The sequence below is a fragment of the Pristiophorus japonicus genome, chromosome 1, assembly GCF_044704955.1.
Source record: "Pristiophorus japonicus isolate sPriJap1 chromosome 1, sPriJap1.hap1, whole genome shotgun sequence".
NCBI lineage: Eukaryota > Metazoa > Chordata > Chondrichthyes > Pristiophoridae > Pristiophorus > Pristiophorus japonicus.
The window spans coordinates 63,663,988-63,685,878 of record NC_091977.1 but is presented as its reverse complement, the minus strand read 5'-3'; the positions used below and the strand labels follow the sequence as shown (position 1 = coordinate 63,685,878).

At 43.7% G+C, this 21,891-nt stretch overlaps 1 protein-coding gene across 6 annotated transcripts in view; it reads right to left on the bottom strand.

Moving 5' to 3' along the window:
- Positions 1 to 7,161: 7,161 nt before the first annotated feature.
- Positions 7,162 to 21,891, bottom strand: part of slc20a2 (solute carrier family 20 member 2) — a 122,382-nt gene continuing 107,652 nt past the window's right edge. For 4 of the 6 annotated variants that reach the window (XM_070880278.1, XM_070880296.1, XM_070880305.1 and 1 more), the window contains exons 9-11: positions 15,791 to 15,976; positions 13,664 to 13,748; positions 7,162 to 10,567 (exon numbers count right to left, since the gene is read on the bottom strand). In XM_070880278.1, coding sequence (XP_070736379.1) covers positions 10,403 to 10,567; positions 13,664 to 13,748; positions 15,791 to 15,976 — 436 coding nt within the window. In that variant the 3' untranslated portion in view covers positions 7,162 to 10,402. Of the gene's footprint in view, positions 10,568 to 12,716; positions 12,802 to 13,663; positions 13,749 to 15,790; positions 15,977 to 21,891 lie in introns of all 6 variants that reach the window. The other 2 variants (XM_070880314.1, XM_070880322.1) reach the window with 2 other exon arrangements.

Here is a 21,891-nt window from a genome sequence, read left to right as displayed (position 1 = left end):
ATATCCTTCCTTAAATACGGAGACCAAAACTGTATGCAGTACTCCAGGTGTGGCCTCACCAATACCCGGTACAATTGTAGCAGGACTTCTCTGCTTTTATACTCTACCCCCCTTGCAATAAAGGCCAACATTCCATTTGCCTTCCTGATTACTTGCTGTACCTGCATACTAACTGTTATGTATGTAACCCTTGCCAACCTGTATCACACCACCACCAGAGGGCCTACCTGTTGGAGTCCCAAGGGATCCCAGCATCCCTTGGGAGCACTGTATATAAGTAGGCCTCCCACGCTGTATCAACACTCGAGTTTAATTAAAGGAGCTAAGGTCACACTTACTCATTGCATACAGTACTCAGCGTTCATCCTTTATTATGAGTATAACAATTGGCGACGAGGTAACGAACAACCATGCGAAAATGCAAAGGACTGTTGGTGTCCTGGAGAAATTCTCAGAAGGGGATGATTGGGAGGCCTTCATGGAGAGACTCGACCAATATTTCGTGGCTGGAAGGGGATGAGAATGCTGCCAAATGAAGGGCGATCCTCCTTACTTTCTGTGGGGCAACAACCTATGGCCTTATGAAGAATCTTCTAGCTCCGGTGAAACCAACAACCAAATCCTATGAAGAATTGTGTATGCTGGTCCGGGAGCACCTAAATTCGAAGGAAAGTGTTTTGATGGCGAGGTATCGGTTCTACACGTGTCAACGGTCGGAGGGCCAGGAAGTGGTGAGCTACGTCGCCGAACTAAGGTGCCTTGCAGGACATTGTGAATTCGATGGATTCCTTGAACAAATGCTAAGAGACTTTTTTGCGCTTGGCATTGGCCATGAGGTTATCCTTCGCAAACTATTGACTGTTGAAACACCGAATCTGAGCAAAGCCATAACAATAGCCCAGGCATTTATGTCCATCAGCGATAACACCAAACAAATTTTGCAGCATAAAGAGGTTTTGGCTAGTACTGTGCACAAAGTAACGTAGTTTTCAAGCAGGAATGTACATGGCAGAACGTACACGCCGGCTGCTGCATGACCTCAGATGACCCAGAGTCCGCCATCAATCGTTAATGCGAGGCAATTAACACCTTGTTGGTGTTGTGGAGGTGATCATCGGCCCCATCAATGCCGCTTCAAACACGATGCGTGCAAAGGCTGCAGAACAAATGGGATACCTCCAGCGAATGTGCAGACGAGCTGCAAACCCTGCAAACCACCACGTTGCAGAGGAAGATCGATCCATGGTGGATCAGGCTGAACTAGAGACTCGAACCTAGGAGGCAGAAGTATACGGGGTACACACTTTCACCACAAAATGTCCACTGATCATGTTAAAAGTTGAACTGAACGGAATTCCAGTATCCATGGAACTGGACATGGGTGCGAGTCAGTCTATAATGAGCAAAAAGGCCTTTGACAGGCTGTGGAGCAATAAGGTACACAGGCCCAAACTTAGCCCCAAGCCTAGCTCCATTCACATCAAGCTAAGAACTTACACCAAAGAGCTGATCCCTGTAATTGGCAGCACAGAAGTAAAAGTCTCCTATGATGGAGCAATGCACAAACTCCCACTATGGATTGTGCCAGGGGATGGCCCCACACTGTTCGGCAGAAGTTGGCTGGGAAAAATCCGCTGGAACTAGGATGACATCCAAGTGCTTTCGTCTGTTGACAACGCCTCATGTGCCCAGGTTCTGAGCAGATTCCCATAGTTGTTTGAGCCAGGTATTGGAAGTTTATCAGGGGCGAAGGTACAGATCCACTTGGTTCCCGGTACACGGCCCATCCAGCACAAGGCACGGGCGGTACCATATATGATGCAAGAGAAAGTGGAAATTGAGCTGGACAGGCTGCAGCGAGAAGGCAACATCACGCCGGTGGAGTTCAACGAGTGGGCCAGTCTGATTGTCCCGGTACTCAAAGATGACGACATGGTCAGAATTTGTGGGGACTATAAAGTAACGATTAACCGTTTTTCGCTACAGGACCAGTACCCGTTACCCAAGGCAGACGACCTATTTACGACCCTGGCTGGAGGAAAGACGTTCACCAAGTTGGACCTGACTTCGGCCTACATGATGCAGGAGCTGGAGGAATCTTCGAAAGACCTCACCTGCATCAACACGCACAAAGGTCTGTTCATTTATAACAGATGCCCATTTGGGATTCGTTCGGCTGCGGCTATTTTCCAACAGAACATGGAGAGCATGCTAAAGTCGGTTCCAGGTACCGTGGTTTTCCAGGACGAAAACTGGTTACAGGTCGGGACACCATTGAACACTTGCAGAGCCTGGAAGAGATTCTTAGTCTGTTGGATCGCGTGGGACTCGGATTGAAACGCTCAAAGTGTGATTTCCTGGCGCCAGAGGTCGAGTTCTTAGGAAGAAGAATCGCAGCAGACAGCATCAGACCCACCGACACCAAGATAGAGGCCATCAAGAACGCACCAAGACCACAGAATGTGACGGAGCTGCAGTCGTTCCTGGGACTCCTCAACTATTTCTGTAATTTCCTACCCCAGGTTAAGCACCTTGCTAGAACCCGTACATGTGCTACTGCGCAAGGGAGACGACTGGGTATGGGGGAATTCACAGAAAGCCAGAAATCTGTTATGTTCAAACAAACTGCTTGTTCTGTATAACCCATGTATTACGATTAGTGCTAGCTTGCGATGCGTCGTCAAACGGGGTCGGGTGTGTGTTACAACAAGCTAACGAATTGGGAATATTGCAACCGGTCGCCTATGCGTCCAGGAGTCTGTCCAAGACCGAAAGGGTCTACAGCATGATGGAAAAAGAAACTCTGGCGTGCGTTTACAGGGTGAAAAAAATGCACCAGTATCTGTTTGGTCTCAAGTTTGAGCTAGAAACTGACCATAAGCTGCTCATATCGCTATTCTCAGAGAGCAAAGGGATTAATACCAATGCCTCTGCCTGCATCCAAAGATGGGGGCTCACGCTGTCGGCATACAACAATGTAATCCGCCACAGACCAGGCATGGAGAACTGCACTGATGCTCTCAGTCGGCTACCATTGCCCACCACCGGGGTGGAAATGGCACAGCCTGCAGACTTGTTCTTGGTGATGGATGCATTCGAAGACGAAAAGTCACCCGTTACAGCCTGCCAGATCAGATTAAAAAAACTGTGTCCTCCATGGGAGCTGGTCCAGCGTCCCAGCAGAGATGCAGGAAGAGATTAAGTCATTCCAGAGGCGCAAAGACGAAATATCCTTATAGGTGGACTGTCTTTTGTGGGATAATCGCGTGGTCTTGCCTAAGAAAGGCAGAGAAACGTTCATACGCGACCTACACAGTACCCACCCAGGCATAGTAAAGATGAAAACTATAGCCAGATCCCATGTGTGGTGGCCCGGCATCGACTCAGATTTAGTCATGCGTGCGCCAGTGCAACACTTGCTCTCAATTGAGCAATGCACCCAGAGAGGCACCGCTAAGTTTGTGGTCGTGGCCCTCCAAACCGTGGTCTAGGATCCACGGTGACTTTACAGGCCCATTCCTAGGCAAAATGTTCTTGGTTGTTGTGGATGCTTATTCAAAATGGATTGAATGTGTAATGATGTCTGTAAGCACGTCCACCGCCACCATCGAAAGCCTACGAGCCATGTTTAGCACACACGGTCTGCCTGATGTCCTTGTCAGCGACAATGGGCCGTGTTTCACTAGTGCTGAATTCAAGGAATTCATGACCCGCAATGGGATCAAGCACGTCACATCTGCCCCGTTCAAGCACGCATCCAATGGCCAGGCAGAAGGGGCAGTTCAAACCATCAAGCAAAGCTTGAAACTTGTGTCGGAAAGCTCCCTGCAGACCCGACTGTCCCGAGTTCTGCTCAGCTGCCGCACCACACCCCACTCGCTCACCGGGGTTCCCCCAGCTGAGTTGCTCATGAAAAGGGCACTCAAAAAAGGCTCTCTCTTGTCCACCCTGATCTCCATGATCACATCAAGGGCAGGCGGCATCAACAAAGTATGTACCGTGATCACGCAAACTTGTCATGTGATATTGAGGTCAATGACCCTGTATTTGTACTCAATTATGGACATGGTCCCAAATGGCTTGCTGGCACAGTCATAGCCAAAGAGGGAGTAGGGTGTTTCAGGTCAAACTTGCCAATGGACTAACTTTCAGAAAACATTTGGACCAAACCAAACTGCAGTTCATGAACAGCTACGAGCAGCCCGAAGAGGACACCACCAACTTCGATCCTCCAGCACACACACACAGCTGCCCAGGGAAGAACCAACCAACTCACCCACATTTGTACCGAGACGATCGACAAGGGAGCGAAAAGCCCCAGATCGTCTCACCCTATAAATAAGTGTACTATTGACTTTGGGAGGGAGTGATGTTGTGTATGTAACCCTTGGCAACCTGTATCACACCACCACCAGAGGGCCTACCTGTTGGAGTCCCAAGAGATCCCAGCATCCCTTGGGAACACTGTATATAAGCAGGCCTCACACGCTGTACCAATACTCTGGAGTTTAATTAAAGGAGCCAAGGTCATAATTACTCATTGCATTTATTAATGAGCGTAACACTAACGTTTTGTGTTTCATGCACAAGGACCCCCAGGTCTCTCTGTACTGCAGCACTTTGCAAGTTTTCTCCATTTAAATTATAATTTGCTTTTCTATTATTTCTGTCAAAGTGGATAACCTCACATTTTCCCACATTATACTCCATCTGCCAAATTTTTTCCCACTCACTCAGCCTGTCTATAGCCCTTTGCAGATTTTTTGCGTCCTCCTTACAATTTGCTTTCATCTTTATCATCAGCAAACTTGGCTACATTACACTCGATCCCTCCATCTAAGTTATTGGTGTAGATTGTAAATAGTTGAGGACCCAGCACCAATCCCTGTGGAACCCCACTAGTTACTGTTTGCCAACTGGAAAATGAGTTATCCCGACTCTGTTTTCTGTTAGTTAGCCAATCCTCTATCTATGCTATTACCCCCAACCCAGTGAGATTTTATCTTGTGCAGTAACCTCTGATATGGCACTTTATCGAATGCCTTCTGGAAATCCAAAAACACCACATCCACTGGTTCCCCCTTATCCACCCTGCTCATTACATCCTCAAAGAACTCCAGCAAATTTGTCAAACATTTCCCTTTCATAAAACTATGCTGACTCGGCTTGATTGAATCATGTTTTTCCAAATGGCCTGCTACTGCTTCCTTAATAATGGACCCCAGCATTTTCCCAACGACAGATGTTAGGCTAACTGGTCTATAGTTTCCTGCTTTTTGTCTGCCTCCTTTTTAAAGAGGCATTAGATTTGCAATTTTCAAAGCCGCTGGGACCGCTCCAGAATCCAGGGAATTTTTTGTAGATTACAACCAATGCATCCACTATCTCTGCAGCCACTTCTCTCAAGACCCTAGGATGTAAGCCATCAGGTCCAGGGGACTTGTCCATCTTTAGCCCCATTATTTTACCGAGTACTTCATTAGTGATAATGATTGTATTAAGTTCCTATTGGGATGTTCTTCGTGTCTCCTGATTGGTCTACTATATTCGCCTATGTTTAAGGTCGGAGCATGCAGAGTCAGGGGATAAGTAGCAGAACATAAGAATTGGGAACAGGAGTCGGCCATATGGCCCCTCGAGCCTGCTCTACCATTTAGTATCATGGCTGATCTTTGGCTTTAACTCCACTTTTCCACCCAATCAACATAATCCCTCGATTCCCCTAGAGTCCAAAAATCTAATCTATTTCTTGGTCTCGAATACAAACAACTGAACCTTCACTCTGAGGTTTGTGAATTTTTGGAATTCTCTACCCCAGACAGCCGTGAAGAAATTCCTCCTCTTCAGTCCTAAATGGCCGACTTCTTATACCGAGACTGTGCCCCCTAGTTCTAGACTCTCCAGTCAGGAGAAATAACCTCAACATCTACCCTGTCTATCACCCTCAGAATCTTGTATGTTTCAATGAGATCACCTCTCATTCTTCTAAACTTCAGAGTATAGGCCCAATCTACTCAATCTCTCCTCATAGGACAACCCTCTCATCCCAGGAATCTCTAGTGAACCTTTGTTGCAGCACCTCTAAGACAAGTATATCCTTCCTCAGATAAGGAGACCAAAACTGTGCACACTACTCCTGGTGTGGTCTTACCAAAGCCCTGTAAAATTGTAGCAAGATGTCCTTACTCTTGTACCTTTGCAATCAAGGCCAACGCACCATTGACTTTCTAATTGCTTACTGTATGTGCAAGCTACCTCTCTGTTTCTTGTATGAGGACACTTAAATCTCTGAACAACATTTTTAATAGTTTCTCACCATTTAAAAAAATATTCTGTTTTTCTATTCTTCCCATCAAGGATGAAAACATAACTGTGAGGTCATACCCATCAGGAAGAACAGGCTGGGTCTCTTTCCTCTTAAAAAGAAAAGGCTCATGGGTGGCCTACTAGGACGTTAAAATTATGAAAGATTTTGAGAGTGGATAGAGAATGTTTCCACTTATGGGGCAGAGCAAAACTAGAGGCCATCAATAAGATAGTCACCAAGAAATCAAATAGGGAATACAGAAGAAGAAACTTCTTTACCCAGAGAGTGGTGTGAATAGTATAGATGCACTTAAGGGGAAGCTAAATAAGCATATGATAGAGAAGGGAATGCAAGGTTATGCTGATAGATAGAGGAGGAAAGACAGGAGGGGCATAATTGCCACTATAGACTGTTTGGGCCAAATGGCATGTTTGTGTTGTATATTCTTTGCAATTCTATATTTAAACTCTGTTGAAGTAACTCTGTCTTTGTACCATCAGTGTTTCTTTTCTGTTTCTGTGCAATGATCAGTTCAAGGCTGAATGCAAGTCTGGCAGCAACATATGCCAATTTTTGGAATGGAGAAAACAGGGTGGAGGGTCTACATGGTCTCCAGTGCATCACCCGGTTTAGAAGGGTGTGTTGGTTCGGTGGTATACCAGCCTGACCCAGTAACATCATAGACATGAGTGCTTGTTAGCAGAACAATTACAACCAATTAACCTAACTATTAAAATTAACTGGCAATGTTCTACTGCTCCACAGTTAGGATGTTACCGGCTGTTGCTGCCTCATGGTAAATAACCAGTCAAAACAAAACTTTTTAGTAAGACGATTTTAATGAAGTTCATTAAAATGATTTTTTTTTAATTTTCCCATCAGAGTACAAATGAATGATGATTTTCTTTCCCCCAACTGGAAGGGGAAAACAAGTCAGTTATTGGCAATATGATACAAGTAATCAAAAACAATACATTTACAGTGGATAGATTCCTGGAAGACACCAAATTGCACCACAATGGAAGGATTTCAACCTGCAGCGTGGGGAACTGAACTCCGAGTGGGATTTTAGTTCACTGGTCAGTATAACCATTCAATATCCCTGGGAAAGGAATGACAAACTATTGTACTAAAAACTAACTGGCATTTATATAGCGCCTTTCACTACTTCAAGATGTCCCAAAGCACTTTGAAGTGTAAAGTAGGGAAATGTGGCAGCTAATTTGCGCACAGCAAGATCCCACACACAGCGATCTGTTCCAGTGATGTAGATTTGAGGGATAGATATTGGCCAGGACACCAGGTAGAACTCCCTGCTTCTTTTATATCAACCCGAGGGCAGACGGAATCTCTGTTTAATGTCTCACCCGAAAGACGGCACCTCCAACAGTGCAACTTTCCCTCAGTACCGAACCCACAACCTTCACCACCACTGAGCCAAGGCCGAAACCAAGGAGAGCTCTTCTCTACTTTTATTTATTTATTTATTTATTTTTATTTTTTTTAAATGGGTGGGTCTGCAGCTGGAGGGTTAGGTTTCCTAACATGATAGATACAGCATTTGAAGTACAAGCAATCTTCAGAATCAGAGAAAAAAAAAACACCTAGTTATAGCCATGGACAGAGTTTTATAGTTTTTATAACCTATTTTTACATAAGTTTTGGAAATTGCCGGGGTAGAGACCACAATTGGCAAAGTTCACTTACAAACACTTAACACACTCGGTGCTACATTCCTCAGTGCACCCAATTTTAATAAAAGGCATTTAAAAGATACGGTGTTAACAATCGATCAAAAACAGCCCACACAGGAGCGTAGTAACAGCCAGTTAAGTGGTCATACATGAACTGGTCCATCAGAACTTCTACTAGCGAGCTCCAAAGGGAAAGTATCACACAATCACTTCTTTGAAACTGCTTGCTCATCCATTCTAGCAAACGTACTTGTAATCCACAAATCCAATGACAGTGAGTCAAGGAACACATCTCTCATCTTGCAAGCCCATACTTGCAAACTGCTGGTGATGGGCCAAGCTTTGTAAACATTGCAAAACAAAAAGATGTGATGGGAATGTACAAAATACAACATATATCCCGGGAATGGGTTGATCTGCAACGAGTGAGCAATGAAAACATCAACAGCTGACTAAAGGTCTGGGTCATGAACTTTAAAAAAAAAAAAGAATCGCACTGCTCCTCTTGTATTTGGTGTGGATTAGATAGTAAAAGTCCCATCTCATTTCCCTCTCTTCCCCTCCGTTTCCCCTAAAACAGTTCTCAAATTGATACAATCTTCTTGAAATACAAAACAAAAAAAGGACTATGATCAAACTGCATGTAGTGTAAACTTAAGTTTTAAATGTGGCATTTTAATATGCCTCGATTTTAAAATTCTCATCCCGGTTTTCAAATCCCATGGTCTTGCCCCTCCCTAATTCTGTAATCTCCTCCAGCCCCACAACCCTCAGATCTCTGCGCTCCTCTAATGGTGGCCTTTTGAGCATCCCCGATTTTAATCGCTCCACTTTTGGCAGCCGTGCGTTCAACTGCCATGGCCCTAAGCTCTGGAATTCCTTCCTTAAACCTCACCTCTCTTTCCTCTTAAGATACTCCTTAAAATCTACCTCTTTGACCAAACTTTTGATCATCTGCCCCAATATCTCCTTATGTAACTCGGTGTCAAATTTTGTTTGAAAACTCTCCTGTGAAATGCTTTGGGACGTTTCACTGCATTAAAGGCACTATATAAATACAAATCGTCGTTGGTTCAAAAATAAAATGGTCATCACCTAGAGGTAACTTTTATCTTTAAGTCAACCATAACAAAGGCTTTGACTCCCCATTTTGTGGGGTTAAATTTCTGCAGGGGGTTCTCGATCATCCAATGTAATTTCGGTGGAAGCTCCGTGGAAACCATGTCCGTGTCGTTTCTCCGGCATTTTCGCTGATCTTCCACCCGAAGTTATGGCAGACAGACAATCAAGAGAACCCCCAATCTCTCCCGTGGAAATGAATGGTGTTAGTACTTGGGGTATACAGTGCTGCAGACCAAATATGCACATTTAACATTATGGAAAGGCATCGTCCAGTGGGACTGCCAATTAGCACAATGCCAACTCGATATTTGGTTTGATGTCATCTTCTACACAGAAGAATATTTTTTGGTTGAAAGGAACCGAAGAAATCTGTTTCCAGTAAAAACAGATCAAATGTCATTTAAATGGCAAAGAACTGGAGAAAGACCCTGAATTACAAACAGGCATTTCAATAAACCAAAGTGGAAATACTGTCAAATCTTTATTCTTGAATCTTTGGTACATTCGATATTGTTTTGAAAGTCTTGAGAGAGCAAAATGTGTCCCAATTAAAAAAAAACCCACACAAACCTAGATCTCTTCTTTAGAAAGTATTTACAATAGAAATTACAATATAGTACAACTGTCAAGCTTATAAAAGAAATCAAGTTTCCAAGAAACCCATCACTCCCGATTCTGGTTATGGTGTTTGTAGCTTGTAGCATGCAGAGTAGAATGGGACTAGGCCCAGTTACAGGGTACAGTGCCTTGCAAAAAAACAATGCTGAATGACAGAGCTGGGGTTTTTGTACCTCGTTTTGCATCAGAAGGATGATTTTACTATACCACGGCATATATATATATATTTTTTTTTTTAAATTCCCCTCTTTTTTTTTCAGATCCATACTAAAAAAAAACCTTTCCAGTGAGTAATAATACAATATGTACAGCAGCTTCACACACATCAGTACTACAAAGGGGGCAAATCTTCCAAGCAGTACCATCCATTCCAGGACTTAGGCAGCATTACTCACTGGTACACAGATGCACCATACAATAGAGCTTTGCTGTTACATACTACCAAGTCCCCAAAAATGAGCACATGTAGTGTTATTTACAGCGTGGGAGAGAACGGAAAAGATGGAAATGTAAAATTAATTTATACTGTTTAATTCCTCTTGAAATGGGAGAGCAAGAAAAAGGAATAAACCAGTTCTTGGGGTGGGTGACAGGGTGAAGGACACCTCACGCTGCTGGTTAAAAATATTTAAAAAAAATAAAATAAAAATCACAATAAAATTTAAACATATGGCAGTATTCCATATACAAACAGTGCCATAACAGCAGCACTAAAGAGACCAGAGACCGGGACAGTCACAAACCAGGCCAGGAAGATATTACGAAATAAGTGCCAGTCTACGGCTTTGCGTGATCGGATCCATCCCACAGACACCACAGATCCAACCTAGGGAGGCAAGTAAAAATCAACACAAATATTAGTAGGAATCAGCAGGAAGGGGTTGGGGGGGGGGGGGGAGAGGGGTGGAAAGGAAAGAGAGACACAAAAATGATAGAAGAGTAGACCGATACTAAATGTCCACAACCTTGTCAAAATAGAAGTCAAGTGCCAAAACCATGCAGGTGGCAGGTACCCTATGTAGTCAACGGTGCAGGTATTGCATTCCACACACTAGTTATGCAAACACTGCATCCTGATACCATTCAGAATAGTTCTGACCCAACCACGAGCATTGAACCAAATCACAGTTTTAGAGTGCAAAAAGGTACCAAGTATGTGGCTTTCAAAAGGCACTAATTATCCGATCCCACACTGCCAACAGTGAAGCTGTGCTGGACAAGAGCCCAAGTCAGAGATGGGTAGTCCTCTCCCTCAAATCCATGATCCCTTAGAGTGAGGCTCCTCGGTCAGAGTTTTCAGAGTCTCTAACCCATGCTCCCTTCGAGCAAGGTAGCCTGTCTGCCCGGAATGCAGGATCAGTGAAGTTACCTATTTGAACTTGCATCCGTATCTCAGATTTGGGGAGGTTATCGGCCTACTCTTCAAAAACAAAACAAGTTAGTTAATAAACTAATAGATTCATTTAATGATGCATTAGGTAGAAAAAGTAGTGTTAACAAGTTGGTTGGAGAGCGAGCATGTTAGAAATACTTCTAGCAAAATGAACTAACTGATGCAATTTGCCTTCAAAACACAACAGAAGCCTGATTATCCTCTAAAGGGATCCTACCTCTCTTCCTGACAGATAATGTAAAAAAAACCACGAGATTATGCAGTCCAAGTACAAGCTAAAAATCCACCATCAGACTATATAAATTATGCATTCCAAGTCTCGCACCCCAAGTGCTGCCAGTCTCCTTGCCCACTCTCCCCAGGGTCCAGGGCCTGACTCCAATTAAAATTCCTGCAGATAGCTGGGAGGAGGGGAGGGAAAATCGTACCACACAGCTAAATCTGCAAGAATGATCAGATAGCTCCAAAGTTGGAACTCCAGAAATCTCTTGTGCCAAGGCTGCCCTGCAACTTGTTTTCTACAGATAGTCTGCAATTACGTAATTGGGAAGCAGAAATGTACATGGCCAGAAAAATAAATCATTCTGATCAAAGAATAAAAAATCTAATGTGGAAAAATGATTTTCTCTTTGCTTAAATCTTCAGGGTCTTGCGTATCTTCAACTAACTCAAAAGTTTTATTCGAACACTATTAAAAAAAAGTGAAATCTAAAATTCAGATTGTAAAAAAAAAAGTTTACCCACTCAATCCCTTGCTCTCTCTCCTTCTCTTCCCGCACCCCTCTCAGCCCACTTGTAGCAACACTCGACAGAAGCCTGGCCTCAACTCAATGGCCAATGCTCACCATTCAATGTGATCTCAAACCAAGGGAGCAGTTTTATTTCAGGATTATCACTGGCTGCAGGGAATCCTGCCCACAGAATAAATTGCAGGAAGTTTCCGATATGTAATGGCAGTGCGCAACTCCTCCTAGCCCAAACAAAGTCAGAAAATTAACCCACCCTGGCAAACGTCTCAAGAGTCCCCCATTACAATCTAGAATATTAAAAATCTTATGTCCCATCAACAAGCCCCAAGATAAATTTATATTTATCATTTATAATGCAAATTGCCCATGTAAACATGTCACACTGTAACACCACCCTCCTGCCAGTGAAGGTGCTGCAGCACAACTGCTGGCGGGAGGGCGAAATTGTGTGACAAGTTCACCGTGGCAATTCCAACTGTAGTGTGGACATGGGAATCGATCATTTAAATATATAAAAACGAGGACAGAATATAAAATAGGGGTCAAATAATGTCTGTGTGCCCTTGTCCAATTATCCCTCATCCTCTAACGCCCCTTCACCTGGTTAATGATCAGCGTCATGAAGATCAACTAGTCTAGCTATAAAACTACATACTTAAAACAAACAAAATTCAAAATCACTTTCTCCAATTAACTTTGAGTTTGTAGGGAGGTTCCTTGCATGCTACACTCAAGAAGGCAGAATGCAACAGCCAGCATGGTTTTAGTTCAAGTGTTTGGTTTGCTAAAGGTGGTAGCAAGATGATCGCTGCATTAACGTGACACACCAATACCTTGCAATGAGTGGAACTTATTGGAATGCCCACATTTGAGGCTACAAGTACAGTTAGCGCACTCATTACTTCAATGCAAAATCCACTGTGAAGAAACAGAAAATAAGTTTGTAGTAAGAAAAGCACGTGAAAGACATCCCACCACAAACATGCAATATGGAACAGTGAGTGAGTGATGAGAGGTTCCACTAAACACCAACTCCTGCCCCAAGGAGTGTGCTGCAAATCAGTCCACAGTGGCATGAAGAGCTCATCAACCTGAAACAGTGCGACCATCAGCTAAACTAGAACTTAAGGCCATCGAGTGCTGCAAAATGCATTTTTGGGCGATTCAGTGCAGTTGTCCGATGTACCAAAAGATATGGTGCAAGGGATGCACAAGAGATAGCTTCCCGAAAAATTTAGTCAGTTTGTTTCGTTGAGAGCATCGCCTGCTTCACTAAGATTTTTAAAACTAGCTTAGTGAATATTAATTCTCTAAACAGATGATCTGGCCATTACCACATTGCAGTTTGTGGGACTTTGCTGTGTACAAATTGGCTACTGTGTTTCCTGCATTACAACAGTGACTAAAGTTCAAAAGTATTGCATTGGCTGTAAAGCACTTTGGAACATCCTGAAGTCATGAAAGGCGCTGTATCAATGAAAGTTCTTTCTTTAAAAAGGTGGTCAAGCACAAGTAGATTGACCATGTTCAGTTCCGTCTGGGTAAGTTAGCAGTTGAATCTCAGTCTGTTCCTTGTGGGTTCAAGTCCACATTTTGTTTTGCCACAAAGAATGCTCTTTGCAAGTAGGCCTGGCACCGAGATGGGTGCAGAACAGTACTAAGTTTGCCTCTCTGTTTCCCTGCCTCAGGATGAGTCATGCCACCAGGAATTGATGTGAGCCAAGCCTCAGAGTAGAACAGACTGAACTGCTTGTGTCGCAGTCACAGGGCATACGCATACCTTGCAGTGTGTGGTACTGACAGGAAGTCCAACATTGGAAGCAACCACAACTGTGAACGCCGAAGCCAACTCAATAGTGAATCCACTGCAGGAAGCACAAAACAACACTTCACAATCATTTGTTGCACCAGTGAGTCTCAAGATTAATACCATGAAGCCTCAGGCAGCATACAAGAGTCTTACCGCAGCTCTGGACAAGCATCCAGGGCAATCTTTGTGATATATCTGGCAGCCATGTGTGTGTTTTCAAAAAAATTAATCTTTTAAAAAATTAAGTAATTACAACATCAATATTCAAGGTATAATACATTCGTGTGGGCTCTGAAATAGTTATCATTGGTATCAGTCGACTAAATTCATTGCGTGCATTCGGTCTAGCTCATGTGAATGTTGCAGGTCCCATCATAGTGTGGGCTAGTAGCATTAACAAACACAGCACTAAATTGATGACATGCAACATACACAAGGCTGGCTGAATGTGACTCACACCATATGGAAGGGGCCCTCAGCTCTTCTCCCCACACACACAAAAAAAGTGTACATTTTGATACAAGAGATACTGTCGCACTGCCCAGATGGTGCAACATACAACCCCATAGTGCTCCAATGGTTCCAGCTTTTAGAGGCTAGAATTGTCGCCGCTTGTGATAAATCAATGCTACTTATGTTCTTCCCTCTCTCCCCCAATTACCCGTGTAATGAAGCTCAGTCATGAACGTGTAACGCTACGCGTGCGAGACATCGTACAACGGTGGCACATTTGAAGGCTTTCACGTCAAACTCATTCACATCAGAGGAATGCAATGGTTCAAAAGAGCAAATCTGGGATCAGCAACGGAGCACAGGAGGTAAAGGACTGACGTTCAGAGAATGCTTTCTCACATACTCGGGATGTCTGCCGCCTGGCAATAAAAGTTAAAATAAGCCCCAATAAGTGTTCGGTGGCAGTGGGAAGAGGGAGTAGACCTTTACTCTCTCTGGAGAGGCAACATTTGAGGGATAGGGGCCAGTTATAGAGATCTGAGCTATCGCACATCTCTGAACAAGTGACAGTATAGAGGCACAAAGGTCTGGCCAGCACGTCCACAGGCCCTCCGTGCCTTTGTAAGCCTAGGAGGTTTGCTTGGATATCTTACCAGCCTGCTCATTCCATCAGGACTCAGGAACAAGGTCTGCGAGCTGTATCCATAAAGTAAGCACAAGGCAAAGCACTGCAGCATTTAAGGTTGGCCATATCTACTACATCTATTATTATGCAGAATATAAAGACACACTTCAGTTGTATGTTGAACTGGGCAATTACCTTACTGTGTTTGCAAAAACCCAGGAGCAGTAGGCAAGACAACATCTAGACAAAATGTGGCACAATGGAGTATAAATTTAGGGGAACAGGACTTCTGCAATCCTGACTTCAGGGACCAACTGCAAGATTTTTTTAACCAGAAGGGCCTGTCACACTTGTGCACTGGATGCTTGGCAGTTGATTCCTTTTTTGTTATGTGGGTAGCGCAGGTAAGGCTGACATTTATTGCCCATCCCTAATTGCCTTAAGGTGGTGGTGGGTCTCCTACTAGAAATGCTGCAGTCCGTGTGGTATTCTTTGTAGTGGCTTGCTACTTTGGCGCAGGAGGAGCCATTGGGTCCTTGAGGCTGAGCCCTCGCATAGTGGAGGTTAGAAATAGTGCTCGAGGTGCCTTTAAATGGCAACTAACATTAGATTTACCAACCTGAACTATACTTCTGAGTTGGCATCTTCACAGCTGGGAGATATTTTGGACACAGCGAGAAAAGCTGGAAGAGCGTGTGTCAAGGTACACTTCTCAATGTTAGTACCATCAGCATGCGCAATAAATGCAATTAGCCAAAACTTGTTCATGTGGTTCATTTGATGCATGGAGTGGGGGTGGGGGGAAACACAAGGTTGAGCGAGGCAGGAGGAGAAAAACCTAAATAAGTACAAAATAATTCATTGCTTCAATTTGGAAAGGCACAAACAAGACATCTAATCCAATGATACCACCTGCACTTTTGCATTGCGGCAAGCCTAGCTACCTACTAGGTTAGTCAGTGCAACAGTAAATGTGACGTAATGTGCAAATGTTCCAGATGCACTTGGACCATACTCACCTAGATGGGGTGATGGGAGTGAGATCTTTGCCCAGCGTCTGAATGACTCGCCTCCCCCAGACCCAGAGACCGGCACAGATGCCCATACCACCATATAGCAGCAACCAGATCGGCGTGGAGGCTTTCTGCAGCACAGCTCCTTCCTGGTAGATCAGCCAAAGAGCAACAAGGGGACCAATCGCATTGCTTAAAAAAGACAAAGAAGGGAAGCTCAACACCAGAGAGAAACAAAGGACCAAACACATGCATTAAAAAAGAAAATATTGCAATGCTCATATTAAAACAAGAAATAAAAGTTCTCAGAGGCATTTCAGCAAACCCACACCCAACGGGGGAAAACACACTTCATCAGGGCTGCATGCAGAGGAAGGGTCAAGGCTGGTGAGGTCATTGAGTGGGTGTTAGAACATCACACAACTCACCAGCAATGTCCACAACCATTCACATGGGACTGCTTTAACAATTTATTCCAATAGACTAATCATTCTCTCCTACCAATCCTCACACAGATGAAAACGTAGGTAATAAAATTATGTGGTATATTTTAATACTCAACAAGTTTTTAAAACCACCAGCCTTGTAAAATGTAGCATTTGTTTCTCCCCACCCCCACTCTGCTCCCTCCCACAGTCCAGCTGGGATCAGTTCCTCAGCTGGACAATGAGCAAATAAATTACTTTATAGGCACAAGGAACAATGGGGCTTTCAGCTGAGAATCTGGAGATGGAATTTTTGGATGCATCTATTATTTGGGCAGAGGGGGAGGAAGTTGGTTAATGGAGGAGAGACACACACTCAGAGACACACACACACACACACACAGAGGATTCAGTGCAGAGGGGCAAGGAGGTGCTGCTTTTTGCCTCCAATACACTGATTTGTGCAAGCCTGAGGCAAGTAGTATTTAACATTTTGTTCAGTATTTTAGAACTTAGTGCAAATTAGTGTGTAATACTACAGACTAAAAAGTAGTTATAAATAATATAGACTAAAACAGCAGAGCAGGTCGAGTGCATGGACTGCAGTATGTGGGAGTTTGTGGACAGAGAGACTTCCCGAGCGAACACGCCTGCGTCTTGAATTTCTCTGGCTCAGAGTCCTTGAGCTGAAGGGAGAGTTGAAGACACTCTGATACAAAGGAGGGGGAGGAGTATCTGGACAGTTTGCTCCAGACCTCGGTCACACCTCAGGAGAGCAGGATGAGAATGGGGTTTGAGTGACCAATTGTACTGTACAGAGTAAAGGGAACCCAGATGAGATATAGATGGAGGATCCGCAGAAACCGATCCAACATGCACAATGTTCTTGCTACCTGTGAGGATAAGGATAAAGACAGTCAGAAGGACAGCCAGAATGCTGACCATGGCACCTTGGAGCAGGAGACTGTCCAAAGGGAGGGGGAGGACGGGAGCGTAATGTGGTAGTTGTGTGGGGATTAAATAATTAGGGGAACAGATAGTATCCTTGCAAGCGGTATCGAGAATCCCACATAGAATGTTGCCTGCCTGGGTGAGGGACATCGTGAACTGGCTTGAAAGGATATTGGAGAGGGAGGGGGTGGATCCAGTCATTGTGGTCCATGTTGGGACCAACAACATAGGAAAGAGTAAGCAAGCGGTCCTGTTCAGAGAGAACTACGAGTTGGGAGCTAAATTTAAAAACAGGACCTCAAAGGTCATCATCGCTGGATTATTACCCGAGCCACGTGCAAATTGGCGTAGGGATAAGCTGATTAGGGAAGTGAGCACATGGCTGAAGGAATGGTGTGGGAAAGAGGGTTCCATTTCATGGGATACTGGCACCAGTACTGGGACAGGAAGGGACTGTTCTGTTAGGACGGGCTCTACCCGAACCGGGCTGGGATCAGGGTCGTCGCAGAATGGATAAGTAGGGCAATCACAAGGACTTTAAACTAGTAAATGTGGGTGGGCTCAGGTGGAAACTGTAATACAACACCATCCTGACATGGTGCCTTCTGGCGTCGCGGAATCAAAATCCTTGAACTGCCTCCATAATAGCACTGCATGAAATGGAACCCTCTTTCCCACACCATTCCTTCAGCCACGTGCTCACTTCCCTAATCAGCTTATCCCTACGCCAATTTGCACGTGGCTCGGGTAATAATCCAGCGATGACCTTTGAGGTCCTGTTTTTAAATTTAGCTCCCAACTCCTAGTTCTCTCTGAACAGGACCGCTTGCTTACTCTTTCCTATGTTGTTGGTCACCACATGGACTGCAGCGGTTCAAGAAATCAGCTCACCGCCAACTTCTCAAGGGCAATAAATGCTGACCTTGCCAGCGACACCTACATCCCAGAACAATTTTTTTTAAAAAAAAGTTCAAAAACAAACGAAAGGGAAGAGAGTAGAGTAAGTCAGAAATTGTGTTTTAGGCACAGCAGGTAAAAGGGAAAAATAAAGATGTAAAGTAATTAAACCAGGAGATACAAGAAATGCGCAAGTAAAACATTACAGCAGAATGACGGGTTAGGGTGTGTGGCCTAAATAAGTGTTCTTTATAAAAACGTATGGCGTATAAGGAACAAATTCCACTTGGGGTTTATGACATGGTGGCCATTACGGAGACATGGCTGCGTGACAGTCAGGACTGGAAACTAAATATATCAGGTTATAAGCTCTACATGAAAGGTAGGGAAATGCTCGAGGGGGAGTAGCCTTAGTGATTAAGGATGAAATCACAACAGTAAGTCAGGATATAATGAGAGGTAAGCAGGCAGTTGAGACCTTATGGAAAGAATTAAGAAACTGAAACAGATTTAAGACTGTAGTGAGACTAGTGTATAGGCCTCCTGGTAGCAGCTGTGAAGTGGTGGAATGTATAAATGCAGAGATTAGAAAAGCATGTAGTAAAGCCAGAGTGGGTTTAATGGGGGATTTTAACTCAGATTGGGTTAAGCAGACTAGCTCATGTCAGAATTTCTTGTTCAGGATAGTTTGCTGCAATATGTCCAAGAACCAACAAGGGGTCAGGCCATATTAGATTTAGTAATGAGTAATAAGTCAAATTTAATTAACAATGTAACGGTGCGTGAACATTTATTTAATAGCAATCATAATACGATCGAGTTCATCGTAGCGTTTGAAAGAGAGAAACGCAAAACAGCTACTAAGATTCTAGATTTAGAGAGACTGACTTCAATGCAATGAGATAGAGACTGTCCACAGTAAACTGGGCAAATCGGTTAATGGGTAAAACCAAAAAAGATCAGAGAGAGATGCTCAAAAATGAATTGAATGCTCTACTTGCCCCAAAAAACAGCCATGGACAACTAGAGGTAAGGGACAACATAAAATTAAAAAGGAAAAGGCATACAGAAATACAAGAACTAGCACAGACTCTGGCTACTGGGAGAGAGATACAAATAAAACGGGGAAGGTGGCTCAACCGTGGCTAACAAGGGAAATTAAGGATAGTGTTAAATCCAAGGAAGAGGCATATAAATTGGTCAGAAAAAGCAGCAAACCTGAGGACTGGGAGAATTTTATAATACAGCAGAGGAGGACAAAGGGTTTAATTAGGAGGGGGAAAATAGAGTAGGAGAGGAAGCTTGCTGGGAACATAAAAACTGACTGCAAATGCTTCTATAGATGTGAAGAGAAAAAGATTAGTGAAGACAAACGTAGGTCCCTTGCAGTCAGATTCAGGTGAATTTATAACAGGGAACAAAGAAATGACGGACCAGTTAAACAAATATTTTGGTTCTGTCTTCACGAAGGAAGACACAAATAACCTTCTGGAAATACTAGGGGACCGAGAGTCTAGTGAGAAGGAGGAACTGAAGGAAATCTTTATTAGGCGGGAAATTGTGTTAGGGAAATTGATGGGATTGAAGGCCAATAAAATCCCCAGGGCCTGATAGTCTGCATCCCAGAGTACTTAAAGAAGTGGCCCTAGAAATAATGGATGCATTGATGATCATTTTCCAACAGTCTATTGACTCTGGATCAGTTCCTATGGATGGAGGGTAGCTAATGTGACACCACTTTTTAAGAAAGGAGGAAGAGAGAAAACGGGTAATTATAGACCGGTTAGCCTGACATCAGTAGTGGGGAAAATGTTGGAATCAATTATTAAAGATGAAATAGCAGCCCAGTTGGAAAGCAGTGACAGGATCGGTCCTAGTCAGCATGGATTTATGAAGGGGAAATCATGCTTGACAAATCTTCTAGAATTTTTTGAGGATGTAACTGGTAGAGTGAACAAGGGAGAACCAGTGGAAGTGGTGTATTTGGACTTTCAAAAGGTTTTTGACAAGGTCCCACACAAAAGAGTTTGGTGTGCAAAATTAAAGCGCACGGTATTGGGGGTAATGTACTGACGTGGAGAGAGGAATCGTTGGCAGATAGGAAACAGAGTCAGGATAAACGGGTCCATTTCACAATGGCAGGCAGTGACTAATGGGGTGCCACAGGGCTCAGTGCTGGGACCCCAGCTATTTACAATATATATTAATGATTTGGATGAAGGAATTGAGTGTAATATCTCCACGTTTGCAGAAGACACTAAAGCTGGGTGGCGGTGAGAGCTATGAGGAGGACGCTAAGAGGCTGCAGGGTGACTTGGACATGTTAGGTGAGTGGGCAAACGCAAGGCAGATGCAGTATAATGTGGATAAATGTGAGGTTATCCATTTTAGTGGCAAAAATATCAAGGCAGAATATTATCTGAATGGCAGCAGATTAGGAAAAGGGGAGGTGCAATGAGACCTGGGTGTCATGGTACATCACTCATTGAAAGTTGGCATGCAGGTACAGCAGGCGGTAAAGGGTATGTTGGCCTTCGTAGCTAGGGGATTTGAGCATTGGAGCAGGGAGGTCTTACTGCAGTTGTACAGGGCCTTAGTGAGGCCTCATTGGAATATTGTGTTCAGTTTTGGTCTCCTAATCTGAGGAAGGACATTCTTGCTATAGAAGGAGTGCAGCAAAGGTTCACCAGACTGATTCCCAGGATGGCAGGACTGACATATGAGGAGAGACTGGATCGACTGGGCCTGTACTCACTGGAGTTTAGAAGGATGAGAGGGGATCACATAGAAACATATAAAATTCTGACAGGACTGGACAGGTTAGATGCAGGAAGCATGTTGCCGATGTTGGGGAAGTCCAGAACCAGGGGACATAGTCTAAGGATAAGGGGTAAGCCATTTAGGGCTGAGATGAGGAGAAACTTCTTCACTCAGTTGTTAACCTGTGGACTTCCCTACCGCAGAGAGTTGTTGATGCCAGTTCATTGGATATATTCAAGAGGGAGTTAGATATGGCCCTTATGGCTAAAAGGGATCAAGGGGTATGGAGAGAAAGCAGGAAAGGGGTACTGAGGTGAATGATCAGCCATGATCTTATTGAATAGTGGTGCAGGCTCGAAAGGCCAAATGGCCTACTCCTGCACCTATTTTCTATGTTTCTATGTAAAAACAAAAAGGTGACAAAAAGATAGAGAGAGCTACAAAAAGGGAGTATGAAAATAAACTTGCAAGGGATATCAAAATCAACACAATTCTTATTTTACAATTATATTAGGAAAATAAAAGTGTGGTCAGGAGCTATGTGAACCTCTTGATAACTGATATTCTAAATGAAAATAAGGAAATGGTGGACAAGTTGAATAATTATTTTACATCTGTGCAGGATGAGGTTGGCATGCCAGACATCCCAAGGAAACTAATATTGAATCAGGGACAAGGAGTCACCAAAATTAATGAGAAAATTAACAGTAATGAAGAAAATAATGACAAATCCCCAGGGCCAGATGGTTGCCACCCCAGGGTTTTAAAAGGAAGTAGGTGAGCACATTGCAGATACCACAACTATAATCTTCTAAAGCTCTCTCAACTTAGGAACTGTTCCTTTACATTAGAAACTTGTCTATGTCACTTGCTATTTAAAAAAGGCGAGGAGGGAAACCAGAAAATTATGGATCAGTTAGCACAGCATCTGTTTATGGGAAATTACTAGAGTCTATAATTAAGGAGTCTTCAAGATATTAAGAGGAACCGAGGAGCATAGTCTAAAAATTAGAGCTAGGCCTTTCAAGAGTGAAGTTAGGAAACACTTCTACACGGAAAGGGTGGTAGAAGTTT